Below are 26,261 nucleotides of genomic sequence, written 5' to 3' on the forward strand. Positions count from 1 at the left end.
TCCAATGACTTTTTTATATCAGTTGGTTACCATCATCGCTTAAAAATTAAATATTGATGTTTTTTTTTGGGGAATAAAATTGAAACAATCTATATTAACTCATATGAGTTCCTATCAAACTTTTATTGCAAGATTAAAAAAGTGTTTTTTTTGTAATTTTCTTCAATTGAAGTATTTCCAATGTTTACAAAGTTTGAATAAAATAGAAAATTAAATAAAATTAAAATTTAAAAGACTGAAAAAAAAAAAGATTTATGAACTTTTAGTATTTCTCTTTCTTGTTGTTGTTGTTGTGCTTGTTGTTTTACGCTTCTTGGTAGCTGCTGCCTTTTTCTTTTCATTAGCATTGTTGGTTGTAATGGTTGAGTAATCGACATTGTCATCTTTCAATAGTAATTTGAATGAGAGGAACACTCTCTTTTGAATATCGTCTTGTGATAGCTCTTCTTCGGTTGGTAACACAGTGAATGGATAGTTACTCTTGGTGAATGTCTGTGTCTCTGGGAGTGTGATTTGTAGTTTATCGGAATTCTTTCCGTCCTCCAAGTAGGCTTTGGCACGTTCCTTTGTGATATCGTAGGTCTTAATGAGATAGCGTTTCAGTTCCACGAGCAGAGTGACAATCAATGATGCCAGGAACAGCGATTTGATAGTTTCATCCAACTCTGCAGAGTCATCGTCGCCAGTCTTCTTTCGTTTGGACATCGACGACTGAATTTCGGCCATACACGAACTGCCCTGGAGTGAAACGATCTTATCTATGGCAACGACAATCTCAAAGATCTCATCCATATTGGAATAGGGCAGCGACGCGAGTATCTCCACGAGGAATCGACAGTACTCCAAATTCTTATATCTATAGGTCTTATTGGTATTTTCAAACTGTGACATTATATGATTGATAAACGTTGTTCTCGATTGTTTTAGATTTCTAAAGAGTAAATAGAATTTCGATAATCCTTTAGATACACTATTATAAGGTGATTCTAAATAATAATAGAGATTCAAATGTTAATTAAATATTTCTTTTTTGGAAAATGTTAATAATATTATTAATTTTAAAACTTACTGGTTCCTAAACCTAAATGGAATCTGTAGCATAATCTAATACTTTCAATAACACGTTTGAATAGAGTTGAAGAATGTTTTTGATTGATGAATTCCAATACTCTATAGGCTACCTCTGAAATCTCAGGACTGGTATCGGTAATCAATGTAATGATCTCAGGAACTGCTTCAAGTGGATTGATTATTCCTTGTTTTACAATTAACTCTACAGTTGAAACCGTAAAGAATCTGACTGATTGCTCGGAATCTACCAATAATTTACAAAAAGTTGAAAAGAATTTCTGAATTGATGATACTAATGATCTATATATTTTTGGTTATTAGTTAGTTAGCTAATTAGTTTGTTAAAAATAAAAAATACTTACTCTCCATTAATATCAACATTCATAGAAATAATAGGTCCTCTCTTTTTTTTCTTTTTCTTATCGCTGTCATCGTCATCTTGATCATCGTCATCATTCTCACTTACACCAGAGTGATCGGTTGCACTCTCTTCAGACTCTGACTTTTGTTGGTTGTCTTCTGCTTTGGTGACCGGGTTCTTCTTTTGGAGAGTTTTCGCTTCTTTCTTCAACAGCTTGAGATAGACTTTCAAAATGGTCTCTTTTATCTTTGTCTCCAACGTCAGTGATTTCGCTATGATTCCACGTATAGAATCTTGATTTAAAATCGGTGGTGACGATATAATGATGTTTCCAATCGATTCCAACGATGTCGAAATAACATCTTTATCCTTGGTGTACAAAAAGAGTTTGGTGAGGATTGCAGTGATGTCTGAGATGATTGATTTGTTTGGTTGTTGCGGCTGCTGCAGTTTGAGAGATGCCGGTACATCAATGGTGAACGGACGCTTCTCAAAGTGATAGTAACGCACCAACAATCCGGTGACATAGAGCGATCGAAGAATTTCGGATTTCGTTCGGCTACTGCATGATTGGAGCAGAAGAAGGTGTCTACAGAGCTGTTCCTCCAACAGCCGATAGTTATGACTGGTACTCTCGATGATGATACTCAAACACTTGATACATTGATGAACCAAAACCGAACCCTGGGTCAATATCAAAGTAAGCAAATCCTTTTCCAACACTGCCAAGAATTGTTTATCGATATTCTCAATCATTGGAATTGTCTTTTGTAAAATATAAGTAACAATTACAAATATCTTTAATTCTTCACTGTTGATTGTCTATTGGAGCAATCGATTAATATCGTTGTTTTGTTTTGGTTATGAATTATTTAACTTACTTTGGTTGATAATTTAATGTATGGATGTAAAACCTTGACGTAGGTTGTCAAAAAAGTTGGATCTATCTTACAAAAGATTCGTAGACACTTGAAGATTGCAAGGAATTCAGGGAATTCTTTGGTTCGTCGCTTCTCGTCGAATGAGATCAACATGTCGATGAGATAGGAGCAGATTTGCTGGCAAGTTTCTCCGATTGATTCTGCACTCTTTTGTTGCTTGGTTGCACGTTTCGATGGTTTGCCTTTGTCTGTCAGTTTATGAATGAGTCCGACGAACCATTCGTCTTGATTGAGTTGCTTAACAACTTCGACAATCTGTTTCGATTTTTGCATGATTGTTTGTTCGTGTTCGCCAAACCAGAGGTCTTTGAAAGTGTTTATGACCAGCTCTCGAATCGATTCGTCGTCGTTGATTCTACTCACTAGAACCTTGCAGAGTTGCGGTATCTTTGGGTGTTGAATCTGTGAGAGACAGACGTCGTGTAGCGTCTTGACGACACGCTTCCTCACACTGATTCCCTTGTCGCCAATCAACTCACAGATGAGATCGACGTATCGCCATGTCAAATCCGGTTTCAGCAGGATGTACTTTCCGATGAGGTCGACGGTGTGTTCACGCACAGCAATAGAGTCGTCAGAGAAACGATTCTTGATGGAGGTGTGAACGAATTCATCGGCTAGAACAGAAGGATCAACTTCGACAATGGTAGAGAACGACTTCATTGCTTTGGCTCTTGCCAATTTCGAGCTATCGTAGAGCACCGACAGTAGATTGTAAAGAAGTTCATTGACAATGTTGAACAACGATCCTTTGGTGTGAATGGAGAGCACTCTAAACAACTTGGCTGCCATCTCACCACCGAAAGTATAGCATTTGAGTGTCGAGTTGATGTTACCTTCCTGTGGTTGCTCCCATTGCGATAGAATATATTGTTTGCTCTGGACGGTCAGCTTTGAACTCAGAAAATCATTGTCCAGCCAACTGGCAATGAGAAACTGTCTGGAGCAAGTCAGCCAACGTTCACTCTGTGACTTGGAATTGAGGTAGTTCAACATCAAGTGAATGAGAACATTGTAGTCACTGTTCTTTGGAGGGGGTACAAACTTTTTAGGTCTTTCTTCCTTGCTACTACTACTGGTACTGCTAGTTGTTTTTAGAATATTAAAACTATCTTGTACATCTTCATTATCAGCATTATCATCCTCTGGAATTGTATTCATTTTCTTTCTTTTCGAGAATGGTAATTTTGATTTTGTTGATTTTGAAGAAGTGGAAGTGCTGTTGCTGCTGCTATTTGTTGTTGTTGTTGTTGTTGGTGTCGATGAAATTGGTGGTTGATAATCATTCACTTGATTCAATATTCTACAGGAAATACATTGCCAATCTAATTGCTGATGTTGTTGGTCAAGACTGTAGTCAGGTGCACACAGATCGTGGAAGAGTTGGTTGCACTGAGTGCACTTGGTAGTGAACGATCCAATCTTGAACTTTCCACATTGACAAACAGGTAGATTACTATTCTCAATCAAGGTGGAAGTGGAAGTGATTGAAAGAGTTGGTTGTTGTTGTTGATTGTTGATATTATTACTCTTAAGTCTATCACCATATTTCTTTTCGAATTCCTCTGCCAGTTCCAAGTCGGTGGTAATCAACGATTCGATATTCTCATCTTTATGATTAACACGTTCGGGTGACAATGATGTTTGAGCTGTCGATGATGATGTTGATGATGATGATAACGTTCCTGTTGTTCCTGCTGCTGTTGTTGATGTTGTAGTTTCTTGTGAGATGGTCATGAGCGATAGTAGATCGCTAAAGTGAAGTGGTAGACTCGATAGCTCCTCAGCAGATGCCATACACTCTTGTTTCAGTTTGGTAATGATTTGACCTAGTAAATCAATAGCCATCATCTTGAGAATGTCGGAACTGCCAGACTTGTTCTTATCCTTGTCACCAGCACCAGCACCTCCACCAAGGATTCTACACAATGAAACCGAGAGTAAGTGCAACAACATATTGGCAGCTGGCCACTCTGGATTATTGACAAGCACCAACAAATCAGCCAAGAAGTTATCGAGCAACGTACGATATTCACAATCCTCACTCTTTGTCGAACATTTGTTGATAAAGTAGAGAACAACCATCGAAGCATTATCATGAGCCAACTTCATTGGTAGTGTAGTCGAAGTTGTCGAGAATGTTGTTGATTTGTTGTTCAGCTCTGGAAGTGAAGGTGAACTTTGAATGAGTTGTAAGAATAGCGCTGTTACATTCTGGATGGAACGGCTATCCTTGAGTTTGTAGGTTCTCAAATTCTTCTTGAGAGCCGGTGTCTTTGAGAGGTTCGAGAGTGTCTGCTCAAAGATCGATTCCTGTATCGCTGGATATCGGCTATAGGTTGATCGCAGCAACTCGATTGCACTCAACTGAATGAAACTAATGCCACCGATAAACAACGATGGAATAGCTATATCCACCAACATCGTTGGGAATGGATCGGGTGGTGTATATATCGATACCAACTGTGCCAAACCATTGAATATCTCTGTCACTTTATTACAAGTATAAAGATAATAGTTATGTCCACGTCTATTGAATAGATTTATTAAGTTAATAAAATGTATATGATTGTCCAATTATTGAGATTGAAGGTACTTACTTTTTAAACTTTAAAGATGAGGATTTTGATTTTGATTTGGATACAGATGATCTTTTGGCTGAGGTGGTTGATGACGTCTTTTGTTTTTTCTTTTTCTTCTTTGTTGATGATGATGATGATTTGTCCTCTGATTCAGAGTTATCAACATCAGAATCATCGTCGGAATCATCTGAATCGTCGGAATCAAATTCACTGTCATCTTCATCATCCTCCTCTGCATCGGCATCATTATCTTCCTCCTGACTGCCGACACCACTATCTTTCTTCTTTGTTTGTTTCTTTTTTGACTTTGATTTAGAGTTTGCTTCATTCTCATTTATGGCTGTCACTGTTGTGTTGAATCTTGTCTTAAAAGATGGATCTAAATGACCGAGTACATTCTCTGTGTATTGCGTCTTGAAGAATGATACCAACTCTATCAGTTCATCGTCGATAAGCTCACACAACGAAAGACCAACCATCGGTATGTTTAGAATCTGAAGGATTAGAATGGACGATTCCAGAGAGAGTTCGAGTTTGCGCAACTCCAGAAGTTCTTTATCACTCAATTGCTCACTGAATGTCAGTGAGTGAACATCCTTTGCCTCTTTGACATACTTCAATAGCAGTTGGAAGAGATTGGCATACTGCTCGAGCGCGACAAGATCTTGCAGTTGACCGAGTGAGTGACTGACCATCGATGCCAGGTCGGAGCGCAGTGTCGACACCGTCTGGAGCAACAGGTCTATACTACCGACAGACTTTATGGCAGCGCTCACATGACCGACCACTTTGGCATCGTCGATAAACTGTTGAACTGACTGTTGAAACTTCTCGATTGGAACGACCTGTACCACCTTGTTGTGAATGATTTGATCCAGTTGATCTTGAATATGTTGATCCAAAGGTGTCTGAGCAGATTCAATATATTTATCCTTTTCTTTTTCCATTTCCTTTTCCTTTTGTGCTTTTGATACTCTTGGTTTCTTTGTCGTTGTAGTTGCTACTTTCTTTGTTGTTGTAGTTGTTGTTGCAGTATTATTATTATTACCATTAACTCCATTTGTTCCATTTAAATACGATTCAAATTGATAGTTTGGTTGTGGAATATATTGTTGTTGCTGTTGTTGTTGTTGTTGATATGTATTTTGTATGAATTTATTATCGTTTAATACAAATACATTTGAAGGATTATGTGGAATTGTCAACATTGGTTCACTACCAATATTGTATTGATAGAATGGTTGACCTGTTTGTTGTGCATGTTGTTGTTGCTGTTGTTGTTGTTGTTGATGAATATTTATTGTTCTAAAATTATCTTGTTGTTGTTGTTGTTGTTGTTGTTGAAATTGTAATTGTTTCATTAACATCTGTTCTTGATATTGATGTTGTTGTAATGTTATCGATGGTAATTGTTGTAATATATTATTTAAAATAGGTGTTGGTTTTATAAAATAATAGCCATTATCTTGATTATTATTTATATTATTATTAAAACAATCATTCTTCATTGATAGATAATTAACATTTGTTTGAGCTAATCTATTATTTATATCTTTAAATATATCATTATTATTTATATGTTGTTGTTGTTGTTGTTGTTGTTGTTGTTGTTGTTGTTGTTGTTGTTGTTGTTGTTGTTGTTGTTGATTTAATAACTCCAATGTATTATTTAAAACAAGAGTATCTTGTAGTTGCATAGATACGGATCTCTCATTTCTATAGCAAGGCAATGGTAATTCATGAACAGGATCACCTATTTGTGCAAGATTACTAAAACATCCAAATGGTAATTGAAGTGATTGTTGTTGTTGTTGTTGTTGTTGTTGAAATATGTTCTCTTTGTTTTGATAGTTATCATTATAGTTCATTTTTAATATTATAGTTAATTAATAATAAAATATAGATATATCAAATTAATGATTATCTAAAACTAAAATTTAAATAAACCTTTTAAAAGAAAGAAAAAGGTTCCCTCAAATAATAAACAATATTGAAAAAAAAAAAAAAAAGCGCCAAAGAGATTTGCAGCAAAACTATTTCTTGGTATGACCTGCTAATTTAGTCATTGATAATTATATTTAATGGATAGAGAATAAAAACATATAAAAATTAACTCAAGTATTTAAGATAGGAAAGAAACAAATAAAAATTTATAGATATTGTCAAAATATATGAGGCAATGACAATAAATAATAATAAAAAAAATGGTTACTAAAATAAATTAAATGTTTAAAGTTAAATAATGTGTGTGAAAAAAAGGTAGTTGATCATGAATTAATTATTTATCACAACAGCTAAATATGAAACAAAGAAATATTTGTATAAGTGTACTTTAGTTTTTTAGGGTGAAAAAATTTTAATCCAATTGTTTCGATTGAATTTAAAATTAAAGAATCAACCAGTATTGCTACCAGCCAACCAATTCAGACAAGTATACCATATTTGAGACGCAGTATGAGGAATCGATTGCTTAGAAAATATAAAGCTATGTGAGACAGTATCGTTGGAAAAGAACATATCAAGGGTACTACTTCTTGCATCCGATGAATTTGGCGCACCTGAAATACCATAGAGTAGATATATCTATTAGCTTTTATTCATTTTTTATTTAAAAGACACATCTAATCAAATAACTTAATATTGGATATAGATTACAAGGTAGAATGACATTCGAAGATCAACTCTTTGAAATATTTTTTATTTTAGGTACCTAAAATAATCCCAGTATATGTTGTAGAGTTGACAAAATCAAATACTCAAGAAGTTGTCTATAACAGCAATAAAACAGTTCTTGTTCAAATCTACTACTCGATCGTGGAATGAGCTATGCACCTACGATGGACCGTGGAATCTACTTTCAATGCAGCGGCATCGAAGGATGATCCATGCAATATTAGAACTGTTGAGTGGCTACATCTCAATCGAACGGAATGCCAACAATTCAAGATCAAAGACAAAACATTTTTGGCGCTAGCTCGCACTAAAAATTCAATCGTAATAGAATGGCTGTTGAACAACCGAGATATCCCATTGTACAAACTAATTAAATATAGAGATACACTCGTCAGTGAACGATCGATCGTTGAACCACAAAGACTAGAGTTGATATTGATCAATCTACAAATAGAGATTGAAAAACAAAAACATCAAAATAAGCGAAAGATATCATTTATTAAAAAATAAAATAAAATAAATATTAACCAATTGGTCAAAAGTACTACTATTTGTTTGTTGATGATGAATTAATAAGTACAAATGTATTTTTTAGGTTTATTTACTTCTGTTGTTTCTTCTTTAAAATGTAGATGTTGTCGATATTGATTTATTTGGTAAAGGTGGTGTATGTTTTAAGAGAGTCCATCACCTAACCAAATAATATTGTTTTTTTTTTTTTTCAAATAAGAGCTTGATAATTCAATGATAAAAGTCAGAAATTATGTGATAATATAACATGTGACATTAACAAAAAAAAAAACTTTTTTAATTTTTTTGATTTTAGGATCACCATTTTAAATTCATAAAAAACCACCACATTTATTTTCTTTGGTAACCCCCACACAGATGGTTTTTTTTTTTTTTTTTTTTTTTTAGTTTTTTTTTGATATTTTTATCTGTGAGAATCTGGTTGATCCACCATTCTATAATGTTGCACCAAAAGCCTCTTTAGATTAATAAAACATGCGTTGATTTGCAGGTTATTTTAAGTATCTTTTTATTTTTTTTTATTAATTAATGTCTCACTGTGTGAATATTGTATTATCACATAAACACACACTTTTTTATGAATGGCGCAAAAAACCCACAAACCTAACTATTAAACAACAATAAAAATATTATATTTTATTTATATTTATTTTTTAACACTCAAAAATAATTAATTTATATAATTGTATCATCAATCCATCAATCAGATAATTTATTAAAGATAAAAAATAATAATTTATAATTTAATTTTTTATTGGTTAGTTTTTACAATTAATTTTATTTAATATTTTGTAATAAACAATTGATATTTATTCATAACAATAAAATGTTAATAAATGTTGGTGGAAATAAAAGATCATACTCTTTGAATAACAAGAGAATATTGTTTCTTGTTTTATTTTTAATAGTATTTCTATTTATTTCGGTTGGTGTTTTCGTTAGATATGGAGAGATATGGAGAATGTATAGTATAGAAACTCAGCAAGTAGAGATAAATTTGTATAATTCCGTGGTTAAAGAAAAGAGAACTCTTTTTGTATTGGGTTCGACAGAGTGGGGAGAGCGATCGGATTTGGAGGCAACCTACAGTTGTGGACGTGAAGATGGTTCCGTCACCACCGAGTGGACACACGACAAGTCCAGACTGGCAGAAGCTTCCGGTGTATTATACTTTGGTTCGGACATATCGAAACCCGGACATTTCAACCCAATTCCGCTGGCATCGGACTCGATGGTTCGTGTCTACATGAATTTAGAATCACTGGGGTCAGAGTTTTCTGGATGTTTGAAAAGAGAATCCTGCTACAGCTATTTCAACTGGACGATTGGCGCAATCGATGGATTCAACGATATCGTTATTAAATACTTTTCGAAATCGCAGTTTGAAGAGTTTTACACGGCGGAGGTGGCCAATCCTTTTGACGCCAAGAAACTGTTGGAAAAGAAGAGATTGTATCCAGAGAATGTAGTTGCCTGGATGTGTAGCCAATGCGAGAATTTCACAGTCTATGGGTTTCCACCGACGGACAGAGGCAATTTTATGGAGCGTTTTATGAAGCATATCCACGTCGACAGCTACGGTACTTGTTTGAACAACAAACAACTTCCAGCCGGTGGACACAGAAAGGAGGACAATGCACAGGCAATCAAGTTGGACTTGATCTCGAAATACAAATTCTATATGGCACTAGAGAATCACAATTGTTTCGGCTATATCTCTGAGAAGGTATTTCAATGTTTAGTTAGCGGAGTCGTTCCCGTTTATATGGGGCATGATTCAACGTTTGATCTACTACCACCGGGATCGTTCATCAATGGCAAAGCATTCAATTCCACAAAGTCACTGGCAGACTATCTGACATATCTGAACAACAACGACGAAGAATACCTCAAATACTTTAAGTGGCGAGAAGATCTTCAGGGTATGAAGAAATGGGGACAGAAATTCGACAACATTAAATATTCCAACATACCATGTTATCTTCACGATAAATATGTGAACTTCTACAAAAACAAAAGAAATTATCCGAGAAAAAATCTAAATATTAAACCAGACGATATATTTTGTCCTCAAATGTTTGATAATAGACCATAATTAATATAAAACAATTTTATTGAAATATAGATAATATTAAAAAAAATTGTTTTTAAAAATAAATTTAGAAAATATATTAATTTATTTTTTAATATTATTATTATTTTAATTAAATATTTAAAATTTTAGAAAATCTTTTATTATTTATTATTATTGATTTGATCTTTTTTTAGACCCAACACTCATTACACACATACACACTAACCCAAAAAAAAAACATTAACCACCTTTTTTAAATTGATTTTTTAATATATAATTATTTTTAAATTTGATCAATTATTTTATTTGGAGATATATTTATATTTATTTTAGATATGAATAAATTTAATTTAATATTTATTTATATTTTTTTATTAGCTGCTGGATGTTGTAAAGGTGAGAAAGACAAAAGATTGAATAGAAAATATTATCCAGTACCAAAAAGTTTTGAAGATATACCAAAACAACCTATACCTTGTCCATGTGAAGATGTATCATTATGCCAACCATTATCTATTCCATTTCCTCGAGAGGAATTTCTTGGATTTGCTGTGACTGCAGCTGATTATACAATCTATGATTGGGAACATCTTACAACTATAGTTCTATTCGAAGAACCAGATCCACAAATGATATGTATAGCTCATAAAAACAACGTTAGGTAAGTTTATTATCAACAACAGTAAATATCTTATGAATTTACAAAAGATCTAATGATCTATTCAATTTTGGAAATGTAGATTATCAATTGGTTCAGAATTTCCATTCGATCATCTAGGAGATGGAAACTTCACTCAACAATGGATACAAGGATATATTCAAGTGTTAAAGAACAATTATTATGATGGTATTAATTTCGGTAAGTTTTAAACCAATTCAATTGAATTGAAATGATAACATTTTTGTTCCAATTTACTTATTAAAGTAAATATGTTCATCAATCAAGATTTTGAATATGTTATTTCAGAAAATCAAAGTATTCTGTCTGGATTGTATACGGGTGTGGTTGCTCAGACCACTTTTGAGATGAAAAAAGTCAATCCTTTCTATCAGATATCGGTAGATGTACCGTTTTCACCTAGTTGTATTTACGACCGATGCTACGATTACTTTGGTATTGCACAGGCATCCGATATCCTCTTGGTGATGGACTACGATATGAATCTATCGCCCGACTTGGCGCAGGCAAACTCCCCGCTACCCAACGTAGCGTCTGGGCTCACCAACTACACAGATTTGCTGATTCCCCGCGAGAAAATAGTAATGGCATTCCCGTGGTACGGCTACGACTACCAGTGTATCAATAACATGACACTGCAACAAACCGAATGTATAATCGATCCCGACGGTACTCTGCAGCGCTACTTCTTTGACATCAACGAGATCATGATGAATCAATCGCTGCAGTCCACCGGTGAACTCTGGAATGATCCGACGTCGTCGCCATTCTTCAACTACTTCAATAGCACAACCAACTCTGTACACCAGGTGTGGTACGACAACGCCGAGTCGATAGCACTCAAAGTTCAATACTCAAGGAAATTGGGTGTTGGTGGCGTTGGTGTTTGGACTATCGACTATGTTAGTCCATCGACACAGCCATCACTCTCTCAAATGATGTGGGATGCAATGAATTCATTCTTCCAATAATCAAACAACCAATAAATCAACCCAACATTTGTACAAAATTATAATTAATATATTTACTTTCATTTATATTTTATCAATATATATAATTATAATTATTACAGTTTATTACTATTGTTGTTATTGTTGTTATTATTATCGTTATTACTATTGTTGTTGTCAGATGATGATGATGATTCTTTTGATTCTTTTTCCCATGTCATAGCAGCAACATTACCTCTAAATCTATTTCTTGGATCAAACTAGATTAATTATAAAAGAGAATTGTTTAATTAGACTGATTACATGTAATTTCTCAAAGAAAGAGAATGAAACTAAACATACCATATCAACTTTACATTTAAAATAAGTATATAGTAAATCTTTACAGTCTTGATCAAGATTATCGTCCTTCATACACTGATGAAAGGTTTTACCTTTCTTCATACATTCACTTTGTTGAATACACTTTACAATAGCATCTTTTATCTGTTGACAAGGGTGACCTACTGATTCCGACATTATTAATATTATCTATTATAACTATATTAATATAATTAATATTTTAAAAAATAACTACAATAGTATCTATTTGTTTAAAAACATGTAATGTAATGATTGTGTGTCACCTGTTATGCAATTTATCAATCATTTTTTCATTGAAAGTGTAGTCGACAGATCATGATCAATAGAACTCAAATTTTAATTTTAAAAATTAATATATAATTAATTAAATAATTATACCAGATGATTTTGTTCATAATAAAAAAGATATATAGAATCTTTATATTTATTGTTTGTTATTTGTTATTTGTTTGTTATTATTATAGATTGTGGTTGGTTGGTTAGTTGTGTTATGCTCGTAGGAGATGTTGGTGATGATGATGATTGTATACAATGTTGTTTTCAGAGTTTGAATTAATTGTTTGATTTGTTTTGATTTGTTTGTTTGTTTTGATTGTTACACACTGACTGATAACGATGATGATAATAAAGCTTGAATATGTCTACACAAAAGTAATGTAATTATCTTATCTACTATCTGGTTTATGATAACTTGTTTGTCTTTTCATAAAGTGATCCTACAACACGATCCAATGAACTGATAGTATCGAGTGATGTATTATATAATTTCTAATTAGAATAAACAAAAAAAAAAAAAAGAAAAAGAAAGTTAGTTATCTTTTAAACTACAATTACAAATATTTGTTATAAAATAATCAATCAAGTGGTAATACAAACATTTTGTTTGGCTTCATCGAAAACAATCAAAGTACCAGTACCTTGATCTAGAATACCATGATACTTCTTATCCAAAATCATCAAACTGAGTTTCTTCTCGACGGTTTGCACTGGTAGCTTGAGAAGATCGGCAATGTGAGAGATCTCAACTCTTGAGAATGGCTCGATGATACGACAGAGATTCTGCTCCAATAACTTATTATACAATTCATTCAAATGATTGTGGATGATTGCATCATTCTTTAATTCTATTTTAATTAAGATATATATATATATTAGTATTTAATTATCATTATTAAAATCCTATATAAATGTTACCTTGTGGATATTGATTGAGTGTCTCTTCGAAAGCCAAGAGAGATCTATTGGCGTGAGACTTGGCAACGGCTTTCATTGCCTCGACTTCCTTACCGACGTACTTCAATCCGATCTTTCCGTTGATGAGTGCAAACACATCGTCGGTCTGATTAGTCATAATCTTACAGAGCAACATGTACTTCAATGCCTTGAATGCAATTGGATCATCCAAAGTATCATAAGTTTCAAACGATTCATAGAAATATGAATAGCTAGTTATATTGTAGTAGTTATAAAAGTAATAATAATAATTGGTAGTTTAAGATTGACTATTAGTATAATTGTTATTGTTATTGTTGTCAATGGTAATGATTAAAACTTACGCAGTCTTATAATCTTTCTCTTCGGAATGAAGTATACCGGATTGCATATCGATTTCACCTTGGAGTTTGGGTGGACAATAGATGGTGTTGGCGTTGGTACGTGCAGAGGTCAATGCAGCTCTTGCCTTTGGAATGTTCTTCAGTGCGTGTTGAATACGACTTTCAATCAACTGAATCTCGACCAACAATGGTTTATCATCCAACTTTTTGATCTCTGACAACAATGAACTCAATCCAACCAAAGCATTATTATAATCTTTAACATCAAACATCCTGATTAACAACAATAACATCAACATGATAACAATAACAATAATATTATTATTAGTTAAAAAGTTCAAAACAAAAAACAAAGTAAAATGAGAGTACTTACAAAGAGTATAGTCTTGTCTCTAAACGTTGTCTTAGATAACCTCTGTTGGTTTGTTTACACCACTCGATGTTCTCTTTGCAGAAGGAGATCAAGATTGGTTCGTTACCGGGCATACGCAGAGCGTAGTCGATGAATGCTCTGACGATTCTGTCGGTCTTTGGCTTTGAAATCTTATCAAAGAATGGTCTGATCGTATTCAAGAGTTCCGACAATTGATTGGCTCTGCCCAGCTTTACCAAGAGTTGTGCTAACTTGTGAATTGCATCTTCTTTAATATCATCTGGTGTTTGTGCTATATAAAAATAATAATAACAAAAAGTAAAATATTAATATTTCACAACAACTTTCATTCATGAATGTGAATTAATCACAAAAACAACAACAACAACAACAAAAACAACTACAATTACTATTTCTACAAAATCACAAATAAAATCAAAACAATAATAATAATAATAATTAATTAATTAATTAATTAAACTTACGTGATAAAATGAATTCTTTATATTTATTTAAAGCTTTCTCTGAATCTAGTGCTTCATTTGAGTGTACATGTTCAATTTCTTTCTTCCAATTCATTTTAATATATAATACTAATCACACAATCAAACTATTTTATATCGCGTTAATCTAACCTATAATCTATCTATCTTTTTATATATATTGTTATTAATTTCGAAATGTATGTTATATTCTTTTAATATTATTATTATTCGAATTAATTCTATCTTTTCTTTTTTATTTTTATATTAAATAAATGAAAAAAATAATATTAATATTCAACCCTTAAGTTCACAACCCCTTTTTTTTTTTAATTTTTTTAAATTGATTGTTTTTTTGTGATGATAAAAACAAGTGAAGTTCACAGAGATCAAAAAAAAAAAAATGATTTACACAATTTAATAAAAAATTATTAATTTAGATAATCGATGGTAATTTGTATTTTCTTTTCTCTTACTCGACCAAACAAAGAAACTTTAGTTAATATGATCTTGAAATTCATATTGTGCGCTTGATAAAACTTAATAGCAAATCTATGTTTTCTAGAGTTTAATCGTGATAATTAGTATCTATAGCACAAAACCACTTCAAACTTGACGAATTGAGTTACTTACTTTTCAAGGGTATTCCACTTTTGTTATTGTTGAAAGAATGTTTGAATTGTAGTTTCTTTGTTTGATCGAATAAGAGAAAAGAAAACAAACTTCACAGTTTAAATAATAATAACAACCTTTTGTAATCAAAAATAGGATGGAAAAAAAAAAAACTTAGAAAAAATTTTTTTGGTGAGATACCTTTTTTCATTTATTTAATTTTGATTAAAAAAATAAATAAATATTTTTGAACAATAAATTATTTATCTTAATTTAGAAACCCAAAATTAATACTTGTATGAATATTTTTTTATAACTTTACCATATACAAATACAAATATATATCTAGTATAGTTTTTTTTTTGTTAAAACAATTGCTTTTTTTGATTAAAAAAATTTGTTTTTTTTTTTGCAAAAAAAAACGAAAATTTTTGATTGTCTGATCATAATTACATTTGAAAACAAGTTATTTGTTTGTTTGTTTATTATCATTATCAATATTACTAAACAGTAGTGGTAGTGATTTAAACTATAAATCTCATATTAATAACAATTAAAACAATATATATATAAATAACTAAACATAGATAGATAGAAATGTTTGGAGCTACCAGAGCAGTATTGAGTGGTCTTGTCAACAAACCAATCAAGCAGACACACACATGGAGAATGGGACAGAAAAAAAGAAAGACTATGCAAAAGGATGTTGAAGATTTCCTCAGATTACACAATACTTGTTACTCAAAGAATTTACCAAAACCAAGACAGTCAGTATCATTATATGCACTTAATTCTTTAAGAAAGATCGATCGAGAATCATAATATTGTTAGTTAGATAGATGATCGACCTACCTTACCTATAATCGATCGATCTATCTTATCTATCACTGTGCTGCTTTTGGTTGTGAATAAAACTGAAAACGATTATTAACAATCAACTATTATTATCTTTTACCATTTCAATATATCAATATAGATGGACAGATACAGATGTAATTCAGCCAATGTATAAATTAGATCATCAAAAACTATTAGATAAATATGGATATGGAAACAAATTGTACAAGCATTTACAAAAGTACGAAGGAAAATAAACACCTATCAAATCATTTATATATTTAAGCGAACCATAAACAAAACTTGTGTTTTTAGTACATATCATGAATTCATCTTCAAAAGAGTAGTTGGTTGTGTTGTATGAAAAAAAAAATAGTTAAAAAGTTTTCAAAAGTTATTTTATTTTATTTTTATGAACATAACATTATCCTAGAAGTAGAATAGATTAAAAAATAAAGAATAGAATAGATAGTAAAAATATCAATTGATTTTATAAGTTGGATCTATATAGATTTAAAATTATGAATTGTATGAATATTTCGAATTGCAACACAATCCAGAAGAAGATAGAGCTCTAATCAGGTAAGAAAACATAAAAAAACGGAATTATAATTTTGATAATAATAGAAAGAATAATTATAAATGCACGATTTGCCGTATACGGCAGTGAATGGTAACAGACAAGACACCATTAAAATTTGACCAACTTTAAATAATCATCATCATTTTTTTTTTTTTTTGGTTTTTAATTAAGTGCCGTTGAAAATGTTTGTTTATTGTTGTTGATGTTTTCGGTTGATAGTTAATGTGTGTTGATATTGGTTCATTCTACTCTGAATCCCGAAGGAATCTGACAAAAAAAAAACTAATTTTTTATTCGTTTTTTTTCATGAACATTTTTAATTTTATTCATGGTCAAATATATAGTCTGGGGGTATTCAATCATAATGATATCAACAACAATTTTTGTTATATTTATAATTTAATATTTTTAATTTAAAATTTAATTATTTCTCGAATTACTCTCGATTCTCACTGTCGCTCATGCCTATTTAAAGGACGATGTCACATTATTATTATTCGCTCTTCATTAGAAAGAGCCATCAAACAAATAAAATAAAGAAATAATAAGTATAATAACTCTATTATTGTAATTTATCAAAAACAAACAAATTTATCTTTTCATTATTATCCTATTTACTTTGTTTACACTACTTTTATTAACCAAAATATATTTTTGAAAAAACAATATTATATTTATACAAATATTCAAAAATTATTTATATATTTCATTTCAATTAATTTATTAATATTATGTTATAATATTTTCGCAATCAAACAATATATCCCAATGAACCATCGAAGTTATCTTCTTTCGGTTTATTTTGGATGTAGTGTTTGTTGTTCGCATTTTTTTCGCAGTCCGTTTTTAAAATTTCTTTGGAAATTTTAGTATTTTTTTTTTTTTTTTTTTTTTTTTTAGTTTTTTGTCCGATGTGTTGTTGGGATAGGATATAAATTAAATTTAATATAAATATTAACAAATTGTTATTTTCCTTTTCGTTTTTCTCTATATATATCTATTTATAGTTTAAACAATATTTGATCTTTTTCTTTTTTATATAAATAATTATATATTTGTAATTTTTAAATATTTATTAAAATAGATTCTTCACTAAAAATGGATAATAAACAACAAAAGTTGACTCATATGCCAGGTGGTAAAGCCTATGACGACTCGATGTTTGAGGATGGTCTCGATATTTTCACATTGTTCAATAAGCAACACGGTTATACCTACGACGACTTGATCATGTTGCCAGGACACATCAATTTCTCTGCGGACCAGGTCGACTTGAAGTCGCGTCTCACCAAGAATATCAACCTGTCGATTCCACTCGTTTCCTCGCCAATGGATACCGTCACCGAACACCTGATGGCCATCAACATGGCGTTGCTCGGTGGTATCGGTATCATCCATTACAACAACTCCATCGAAGAGCAAGTCGCCGAGGTCAAGAAGGTCAAGCGTTTCAAGAACGGTTTCATCACCGATCCACTCGTGCTCTCACCAAAACACCGTTTGTCCGACGTCGACAACATCAAAGCCAAGTACGGATTCTCTGGTATTCCCATCACCGAGGAAGGACGTATCGGTAGCAAGCTCGTCGGTATCGTCACCAGCCGTGACACTGACTTTATCAAGGACCGTTCCACCCTGCTCTCTGAGATCATGACAACCGACTTGATCACCGCACCAGCCAACGCCACTCTCGAGGAGGCAAACAACATCATGAAGAAATGCAAGAAGGGTAAGCTTCCACTCATCAACGACAAGGGAGAACTCGTTGCTCTCGCTTCGCGTGACGACCTCGTCAAGAATCGTGACTTCCCATGCGCCACCAAGGATCATGAGAACAAGCGTCTTTTGGTCGGTGCCGCTTTGGGTACTCGTGATACCGATAAGCAACGTTTGGCCGCTCTCGATGCCGCCGGTGTCGACGTCGTCGTCATCGACTCTTCACAGGGTGACTCATCGTTCCAAATCGAAATGGTTCGTTGGATCAAGCGTACCTACCCAAGAATCGATGTCATCGGTGGTAACGTCGTTACCTGTCGTCAATCCGAGTCACTGATTGGTGCCGGTGTCGACGCACTCCGTGTCGGAATGGGTGTCGGATCGATCTGCACCACCCAAGAAGTGATGGCTTGCGGTCGTCCACAGGCTACCGCCGTTTTCAAGACCGGTCTCTACTCATCGCAGTTTGGTGTGCCCATTATTGCCGACGGTGGAATCCGTACGATCGGACACATCATCAAGGCACTCTCACTGGGTGCATCGTCCGTTATGATGGGATCGATGTTGGCCGGTACCGAAGAGGCACCCGGTGACTACTTCTACAAGGACGGAATGCGTCTCAAGAAATACAGAGGTATGGGTTCGCTAGAGGCCATGGTCAAGGGTGGCGATCAACGTTACTTCTCCGAGACCGAGAAGATCAAGGTTGCCCAAGGTGTCTCGGGTAGCGTCGTCGACAAGGGTTCAGTCAAGAAGTTCGTACCCTACTTGGTTCAGGGTATCAAGCACGGTCTCCAAGATCTCGGTTGTCAATCCATCAATATTTTGCGTCAAGATGTATATAACGGTAAAGTCAGATACGAGGTTAGAAGTACCGCCGCTCAAGTAGAAGGAAGCGTACATTCACTCCACTCCTACGAAAAACATTTTATTTGAAAAAATTATTATTAAATTAAAATCAATCACACAAAAGAATCAAATCAAATCGCATATATTTAAATCTTTAAACAATCACATAAATTTTAAAATAAAATTAATTAAAATATATAATAATATATAAATATAAATATGAACAATCTATAGATTATTTGGAATTTAAATCTATAATTATTGTTGTTGTTTTTTGGGGGTTTGAAAAAAGTTGATGGTTATTTTCTTGATCAATAAAACAATCCTTTTCTTGACGCGGTTTTTTTTCTACTTTTCAATGAAAATTGCAAAAGTGTGAGCTGTTTTTTTTTTGATCAGGATTATCCAAAAGTCAGGTTGATTATTATGATTGACAGCCATAAAAAAAGAAAAGAATATTATTATCAGTAATTTTTATAATCATATTGTAAAGCAAAATATGATAAATTATTAAAATCTAAAAAAAAAAAAACAAACAAACAAACAAACTTAATTTATTATTTATTTATTTATTATTTTCCTAATACCAAGTTATCATAAGTAGTTTAGAAACTAGTTCATTTGAAGTAGCATTATTAGACATTTCATTTTTTAGATTTAAAGGTAAATTAATTTATCATTTTTTTGTTTAAATTCAATTGTTTGAGGATATATTTGTAATGGCAAAAGCAAAAGGAAAAGCAAAAACAAAACAAAAAAGTAGTATTATAAAAAATGAAATGAAATTACCATATATATAACAAACATAAACAAGTAATTCGCTTCATTCACTTTTGGATTGAATTTGGGCAATTTGAATGAAAAGTTCATCAACTTCCATTAATAAACACCAGTTGTTATTAATTAGTTCTTCCGCGCGGATCACCACACACTACACACACAGCCAACCACAAGTTCATACATACTACTACCAAGTATTCAAGTTTAGGTACCGAGCTTTATATGGTTATTATTATTATTATTATTATTATTATTATTATTATTATTATTATTATTATTATTACTTTGTTGTTTTTTACTAATGACTTGTTTGTTACTGGTTAGAGCAGCATATTAAGAACAATAATAATAATAATAAGTACTACTTATTAGTAACACCCGTAGAGTATACTCTTGTTTTTGATATTCACCACATTGAACAACAACAACGCAACACACCACACTACCACTACCACTACCACCACCACTCTTTAATGATCATACTTACTAAATTGAACAATAGAACTAGAACATAAATATTTGTATAATAGCATAATTATATTTTTTATATGTTAAATTATAATTATATTATATTACCCATACAAATTAATAAAACAACGATCTGTATATCTATCTATATTTAAACATATAAATATATATATATATATATATTTAAGTGTATTGGTGTATACATATTCCAACACCATGGTGGTAAAATTTATTGTTTAGAGTTAGTTGTTTGTTGATTATTTTGTGTTTTAATAATAGAGACCAATTTTTAAAACAACAAACAATAATATATAATAATAATAATAAATAATAATATGGTGTAGTAGTAACATCAACCAGTTGAGTTTAAACTCAACATCATTATAATCTACACCATCTCTTAACTATTCAACTACAAACATCAACATCAATATCAACATTGATAAATCCAATATATCAATCAATATATCAACAATCAATAATATTAATTCAAACAAAATTGTTTTAAAAACAAAACAAAGCAAATCACAAAAACAAATAAATCAAATATGATAAACAAATTTGAATATTTTTATCAATTATTATAATAATATTTAAAAATAAAATAAAATAAATAAAATATTTTAAAAGCAATGATAATATAATTAGATAGATTTAATAAAATAAATAATTAAAAATAAACAAAATAAATAGTCAACAATAATAATATAAAATTATTTACTAAATATTTTTAATATAAAATAATAATATACATAGTATACCAACATAAATAATAGTTCTGAACTATTAAAACAATCGAGATTGTAAGAGAGACAGAGAGAGAGAGATCATCTACATCATCATCATCATTATAACAAACTTATTGTTTTTTTTTTTTGAATTGGTTTTTCATATTAAAAACAAGATAATTTTAAAGAATATTGATTGCTTTATATATCTTTGTATGATTGATTTATTTATCATAACAAATGAATGACATTCTTTTTTTTGGACCTTTTATAATTTAGAAGCAAAAATCAAAAAAATTTTAAATCCAAACAAAACACACAAGCAAACCAAATTTGTTTTTTTTTTTGTTTTTTCATGAATATTATTTTATTATCACACAATTTCTAACTCAAATTTTAAAAACCAGCTAAGTTGTCTAGTACTAAAACACAGATAATCACAATACAGCAACAGTCGGTTGTACCATTACTTTACAACTTTTAATAAGATCTAGTCATCGATTTTTAAAAGTATCATAGAAACAATAGTGAAAAATAGTGAATAATAGATAGAATAGAATAGATAACAGAGAAATAGAGAACAGAGAAATAGAAGAAGAAGTGTACTACTTGATTAGATTGTTGATTTGAACTTCTTAGGCTTAGATTAGATTTATAGATACAAAATAGAGAGAAAAGAGAAGAGAATACAAATTGTGTAGTTGAAGAAACTGTGAGAGAGAGAGAGAGAGAGAGAGTAGTAGTAATACACTTTTTGTTGGAAAAGTAGTAGAGGTAGATCCTTCCTTCCTTCTTTCTTTTTTTTTTTTTTTTACAATATTCCCTGACATCTTTTTGTTTGGGAAGTGTGTGTAACATTCGCGATTGATATCGTATCACCTAAGAAGAAGAAAAAAAAAAAATGGATATAAATAATAACGATATGAATACGAAGGTAGAGTCTGAACAACAACAGCAGCAACAACAACAACAGTCATCACCAACACAACAATCACAACAAGCAGCAGCGGCATCGGCAGCAGCACCATCTCTGATGAGAAGACGTTCAGCAAGCGATGTATGTCCAACAACAGATACAAAGCGTCCATTCCGATTCTATTGGGCAAGTGATGATCATATGTATTGGACATTACTTTTAGATCAAACAAATACAGGTAACTAAATAGCTATAACTTTGAGCTATATATATATATTTACTTAATTAATATGTACTAACAACAACAAAACATCAACAATTGATATTATTATATAGTTCGAGATATAGCAGAGGGATTAAAATCAAAAGTACCATCGGGTCATAATATCTATCTTTACAAGAGAACCAAAGGCAAGTTTGGACGAACTAAAGATCGAAGACTGTCGAATGAAGACAAGATATGGGAGATTGTTGATAAGCGACGTGAGAACAACAAGTCGGACCCGACCTTTGTTGTAAAGAAGAAAAAAGCATCGTCACTGAATTTGGCGGTTGCCAAAGCTGCCAAACAACAGCAACAGCAACAACAGCAGCACAGCTCAAACAACAGCAGTAACGAACAGCAATCCGACGGAAGTGGTTCACCTCTAAGTTACTCTGGTGAAATATTAAATACATCTATCAATTCTTCAATTTCTTCTTCATCAACAACTACAACAACTACTACAGCTACAAACAGTAGTAGTAATATTCATAGTAATAGTAATAATAATAATAATGGGTTGGATAGAATATCGATATCTACACCACCAAATACAACACCACCTCCACTTCCATTCTTGAATACATCGCCACTACAACAACGACGTGGACACGAACAACAACAACAACAACAACAACACCAAGGATTGAAGAGTACGATGGAGTTGAATCCACCTTCGTCATCTTCATCGACCTCTTCTTATTCTTCAACAACGACACCCGATGAGGAAATGAGCAATCATCTACAACAACAGCTACACCTCCAATCGTCAACAAAACATTCGTCGCTCAAAAAGCAGCTGACCATAAAGACTCCAGCGCCCAAATCAATCAAAGAAATATTTATGACATCAAGTCCAACCACTCCACCAACTACCAACGGAAATAGTAGTTCTAATTTAATTTCACAACAACAGCAATCACCTAATAAGTTAAAGAATGGATCGGTATTACCACCGATCTCACCCACACCAACAAGCAACAACAATAGCATTGTTGGTATCAGTATAACCAACAGCAGTAGTAATAGTAGTAATTCATTATTGTCAGCTGCAGTCATTAACAATAGTAATAATAATAATAATAATAACAATGGAATGAATGGTAATAATAGTTTAAGTGGAAGTGGAGGAATGGGTAGACCGGCAAGTCCGTCCCCCTTTGCCAAGAAAGGATCGCTCGCCGACTCGAGCAAGAGAAACAGCAATCGATTGTCGATGCAACAGGACAACTCAAAGGATGTGATGAGACTGATGCGATTCTACTTTGGAGAGTTCAACGCCATTGGTGGACTGTCGAATAATATCGATGGTGGCGGTCGTTTCTTCACGCTGGCGCTCGTCAAGGAGACAACGGCGCGTGACGTCGGAATCTCTGTGGAGCAAAAACTCCAGTTGCCACCCAACTCGATCTCGGTGTTCCTGGTGTTGCCGGTGCAGTCGAATGGCAGTAAAATCGAAAGAATGCTCGGTGAGGACGAGCTGATCATCGACGTCAAAGACACATGGGAAGATCCCTCACAGACGTTCTTCACGGTGAAGGAGACCTATCAGAAACCGCTGAACAAGCGTCTCTCCAAGCAGATCGCAGACAGCTCACAACAACACAATGTTATTCCCAGTGAATGGCGTCGTAGTACCGACGCTATCAGCTTGCGATCTCCCTCGGACGACAGCTGGAAGCGTCGCTCCATTCCGATCTTCCTGCAGGTGTTGCCGAGCTCGCCACACTCCAAGTCACAACTGGCCAACCAGCAGGGTGGCGGTGTTGGACCGTCGCCACTCTCCACAGAGTTCAACGACTACAGCAATGGCGACCACGACAAGTACGACGACAGCGACGACGATGACTCCTCCGAGTTGGACGTCTCCGAACTAATGGGATGGGCACATCTCATCCCCACACAGGATCTCGAGTATATCAAACGAATCGGTTCTGGAACCTACTCAAAAGTCTACAAAGGTCGTTATCTTGACAAGTACGTGGCGATCAAGACACTCCGTGGCAACATGACACCCGAGCAGATACAGGGATTCCGTAAGGAATGCGACATTCTCAGCACAATAAAGTCACCGCATCTCATTTCATTCTATGGATCGTGCATTGAAGACAGTCAGCTCTCGATGGTCGTCGAATACTGCAGTCGTGGCACGCTACACAAAGTGCTGAATACCAGCTTTGATTTCGAGTGGGACAAGTGGATTCGCTGGATGATTCAGGTCGTCGAGGGAGTACACTACCTGCACATGATGAATCCGCCAATGGTTCATCGTGATCTGAAGACACTGAACATCCTGCTGTCGTCCGACTACAACGCCAAGCTCTGCGACTTTGGATTGACGCGAACCATGACCATGACCAACGTCAGCACTCTCGGAATGCTGCGTGGCACCATGGCATACACAGCGCCAGAGATCTACGACGGAATGCTCTTCAACACACGCTCCGATGTCTACTCGCTCGGTGTCATCATGTGGGAGTTGGCGCAGCGTTGCATCACCGGCAACTATCAACGTCCGTTCCACGACTATCCGATATCGATGGACATTCAGATCATCATCATGACCTCAAAGAACAAGGTGCGACCCAAACTCATCGAGTCTTGTCCCGAGCCAATCAAATCGCTTATCAGCCAGTGCTGGGACCAGGATCCAACCGTGCGACCCAACACCTCGCAAATCCTTGCCGAACTTCACACCATCAAGAAACATTACGAAGAGAATCGCGACGAATGGGAGTTGATCAGAACGAAAACATCTAAACCACTGGCATCCACCACCAGTCCAACAAGTACAGCCACCAAAGTCATTACAACAACACCTTCAGCAACAGCAACATCAACAACAACAACAACACAACAACAACAACAACAATCAACAACCACATCTACAGATCAACAGCAACAAATATCACCACCATCTTTAGAACAATCAAATAATAATAATAATAATAATAACAATAATATAGATAATAATAGTAGTATTAATAATAATGAAATTTTAAAAGTAGATAATAGTAATTGTAATAATATTAATTGTAATAATAATGCTTTGGATAATAATAGTAATAATAGTATAGAATCAAAAGAAAATTTTGTAAATCAAACACCTACACAAACACCTACACAAACACCTACACCTTTAAACACAACAACACCAACACCACCACCAACAACAACAAATAACTATGTAGAAAATAACTGTATAGATAATAATAGTTTTCACAATGAAGCAATTGCTCCATTGAATGTATCTACGTCAATAGTCTGTAAAGTCATTGATGAGAATAATTATAATAATGATGTAAAGAATCAATCACCAATACAAATACAATCACAACAAGAACAACAACAACAACAGGAAACTCAGTCAAATGAATCTTCACCACAAGAACAATCACAACCATTGGAGACAACATCAACAACAACACAACAACCAACTTTGAATTCATTGTCACAGATAGATGTTGTCATCAGCAGTGCCAACGTAGATCAACAGACTTTATCATCGAGTTGAGCGCACAGGACCTTTCCTTTTTAAAAGTTAGTTAGTTTACAATCCGAAAAAAACCAAAAAAAAAAAAAAAAATTAACAACCAGTAATAATAATAAAACAATAATATTAAAACTAAAACAAAACAATCAAAACAATTTAATTTATTATAATATATAATATATCTAACAAAACAAAATAAACAAATTAATCACAAAAAAAAAATTAAAAAAAAAAAAAAGAAGAAAAAAAAAATAACAAAAATTACATGTTGTAATGTAATTAATATGAATAATATTTTTCATTGCAATGTATAATACATTCGACAATTGTTTATTTATTCGATATTTTTTTTAAGATCATTTCTCGATATTATATAGATAT

General features: G+C 33.0%; 8 protein-coding genes across 8 annotated transcripts; 5 read left to right on the top strand and 3 right to left on the bottom strand.

Annotated features, from left to right (window-relative positions):
- Positions 1 to 227: 227 nt before the first annotated feature.
- PPL_10178 (nipped-B protein) lies at positions 228 to 6,823 on the bottom strand (the record flags this gene model as incomplete). Its single annotated transcript, XM_020580960.1, has 8 exons — positions 228 to 235; positions 309 to 986; positions 1,070 to 1,371; positions 1,434 to 2,197; positions 2,314 to 3,061; positions 3,419 to 4,903; positions 4,974 to 5,449; positions 5,648 to 6,823. 8 exons carry the CDS (start codon positions 6,821 to 6,823, stop codon positions 228 to 230), a joined length of 5,637 nt encoding a protein of 1,878 aa, XP_020428545.1.
- A 336-nt stretch (positions 6,824 to 7,159) lies between these two features.
- Positions 7,160 to 7,778, top strand: PPL_10179 (uncharacterized protein; the record flags this gene model as incomplete). Its single annotated transcript, XM_020580961.1, has 3 exons — positions 7,160 to 7,162; positions 7,348 to 7,386; positions 7,662 to 7,778. 3 exons carry the CDS (start codon positions 7,160 to 7,162, stop codon positions 7,776 to 7,778), a joined length of 159 nt encoding a protein of 52 aa, XP_020428546.1.
- A 1,207-nt stretch (positions 7,779 to 8,985) lies between these two features.
- On the top strand, positions 8,986 to 11,883 carry ctbsB (glycoside hydrolase family 18 protein; the record flags this gene model as incomplete). Its single annotated transcript, XM_020580962.1, has 4 exons — positions 8,986 to 10,081; positions 10,612 to 10,894; positions 10,974 to 11,092; positions 11,159 to 11,883. The coding sequence occupies 4 exons, from the start codon at positions 8,986 to 8,988 to the stop codon at positions 11,881 to 11,883; spliced, it is 2,223 nt and encodes a 740-aa protein (XP_020428547.1).
- A 95-nt stretch (positions 11,884 to 11,978) lies between these two features.
- PPL_10181 (PET191 family protein) lies at positions 11,979 to 12,381 on the bottom strand (the record flags this gene model as incomplete). Its single annotated transcript, XM_020580963.1, has 2 exons — positions 11,979 to 12,122; positions 12,205 to 12,381. 2 exons carry the CDS (start codon positions 12,379 to 12,381, stop codon positions 11,979 to 11,981), a joined length of 321 nt encoding a protein of 106 aa, XP_020428548.1.
- A 525-nt stretch (positions 12,382 to 12,906) lies between these two features.
- psmD11 (26S proteasome non-ATPase regulatory subunit 11) lies at positions 12,907 to 14,733 on the bottom strand (the record flags this gene model as incomplete). The annotated part of the gene is made up of 6 exons (XM_020580964.1): positions 12,907 to 12,993; positions 13,102 to 13,349; positions 13,420 to 13,670; positions 13,782 to 14,054; positions 14,155 to 14,446; positions 14,640 to 14,733. 6 exons carry the CDS (start codon positions 14,731 to 14,733, stop codon positions 12,907 to 12,909), a joined length of 1,245 nt encoding a protein of 414 aa, XP_020428549.1.
- A 1,112-nt stretch (positions 14,734 to 15,845) lies between these two features.
- Positions 15,846 to 21,250, top strand: guaB (IMPDH/GMPR family protein; the record flags this gene model as incomplete). The annotated part of the gene is made up of 5 exons (XM_020580965.1): positions 15,846 to 16,015; positions 16,840 to 16,886; positions 17,753 to 19,269; positions 20,670 to 20,722; positions 21,238 to 21,250. 5 exons carry the CDS (start codon positions 15,846 to 15,848, stop codon positions 21,248 to 21,250), a joined length of 1,800 nt encoding a protein of 599 aa, XP_020428550.1.
- An 860-nt stretch (positions 21,251 to 22,110) lies between these two features.
- On the top strand, positions 22,111 to 23,689 carry PPL_10184 (uncharacterized protein; the record flags this gene model as incomplete). The annotated part of the gene is made up of 3 exons (XM_020580966.1): positions 22,111 to 22,363; positions 22,657 to 23,490; positions 23,556 to 23,689. The coding sequence occupies 3 exons, from the start codon at positions 22,111 to 22,113 to the stop codon at positions 23,687 to 23,689; spliced, it is 1,221 nt and encodes a 406-aa protein (XP_020428551.1).
- A 1,090-nt stretch (positions 23,690 to 24,779) lies between these two features.
- PPL_10185 (protein serine/threonine kinase) lies at positions 24,780 to 25,901 on the top strand (the record flags this gene model as incomplete). Its single annotated transcript, XM_020580967.1, has 1 exon — positions 24,780 to 25,901. The coding sequence occupies one exon, from the start codon at positions 24,780 to 24,782 to the stop codon at positions 25,899 to 25,901; it is 1,122 nt and encodes a 373-aa protein (XP_020428552.1).
- Positions 25,902 to 26,261: the final 360 nt, after the last annotated feature.

Source organism: Heterostelium album (assembly GCF_000004825.1).
Source record: "Heterostelium album PN500 unplaced genomic scaffold PPL_scaffold12, whole genome shotgun sequence".
NCBI lineage: Eukaryota > Evosea > Eumycetozoa > Acytosteliales > Acytosteliaceae > Heterostelium > Heterostelium album.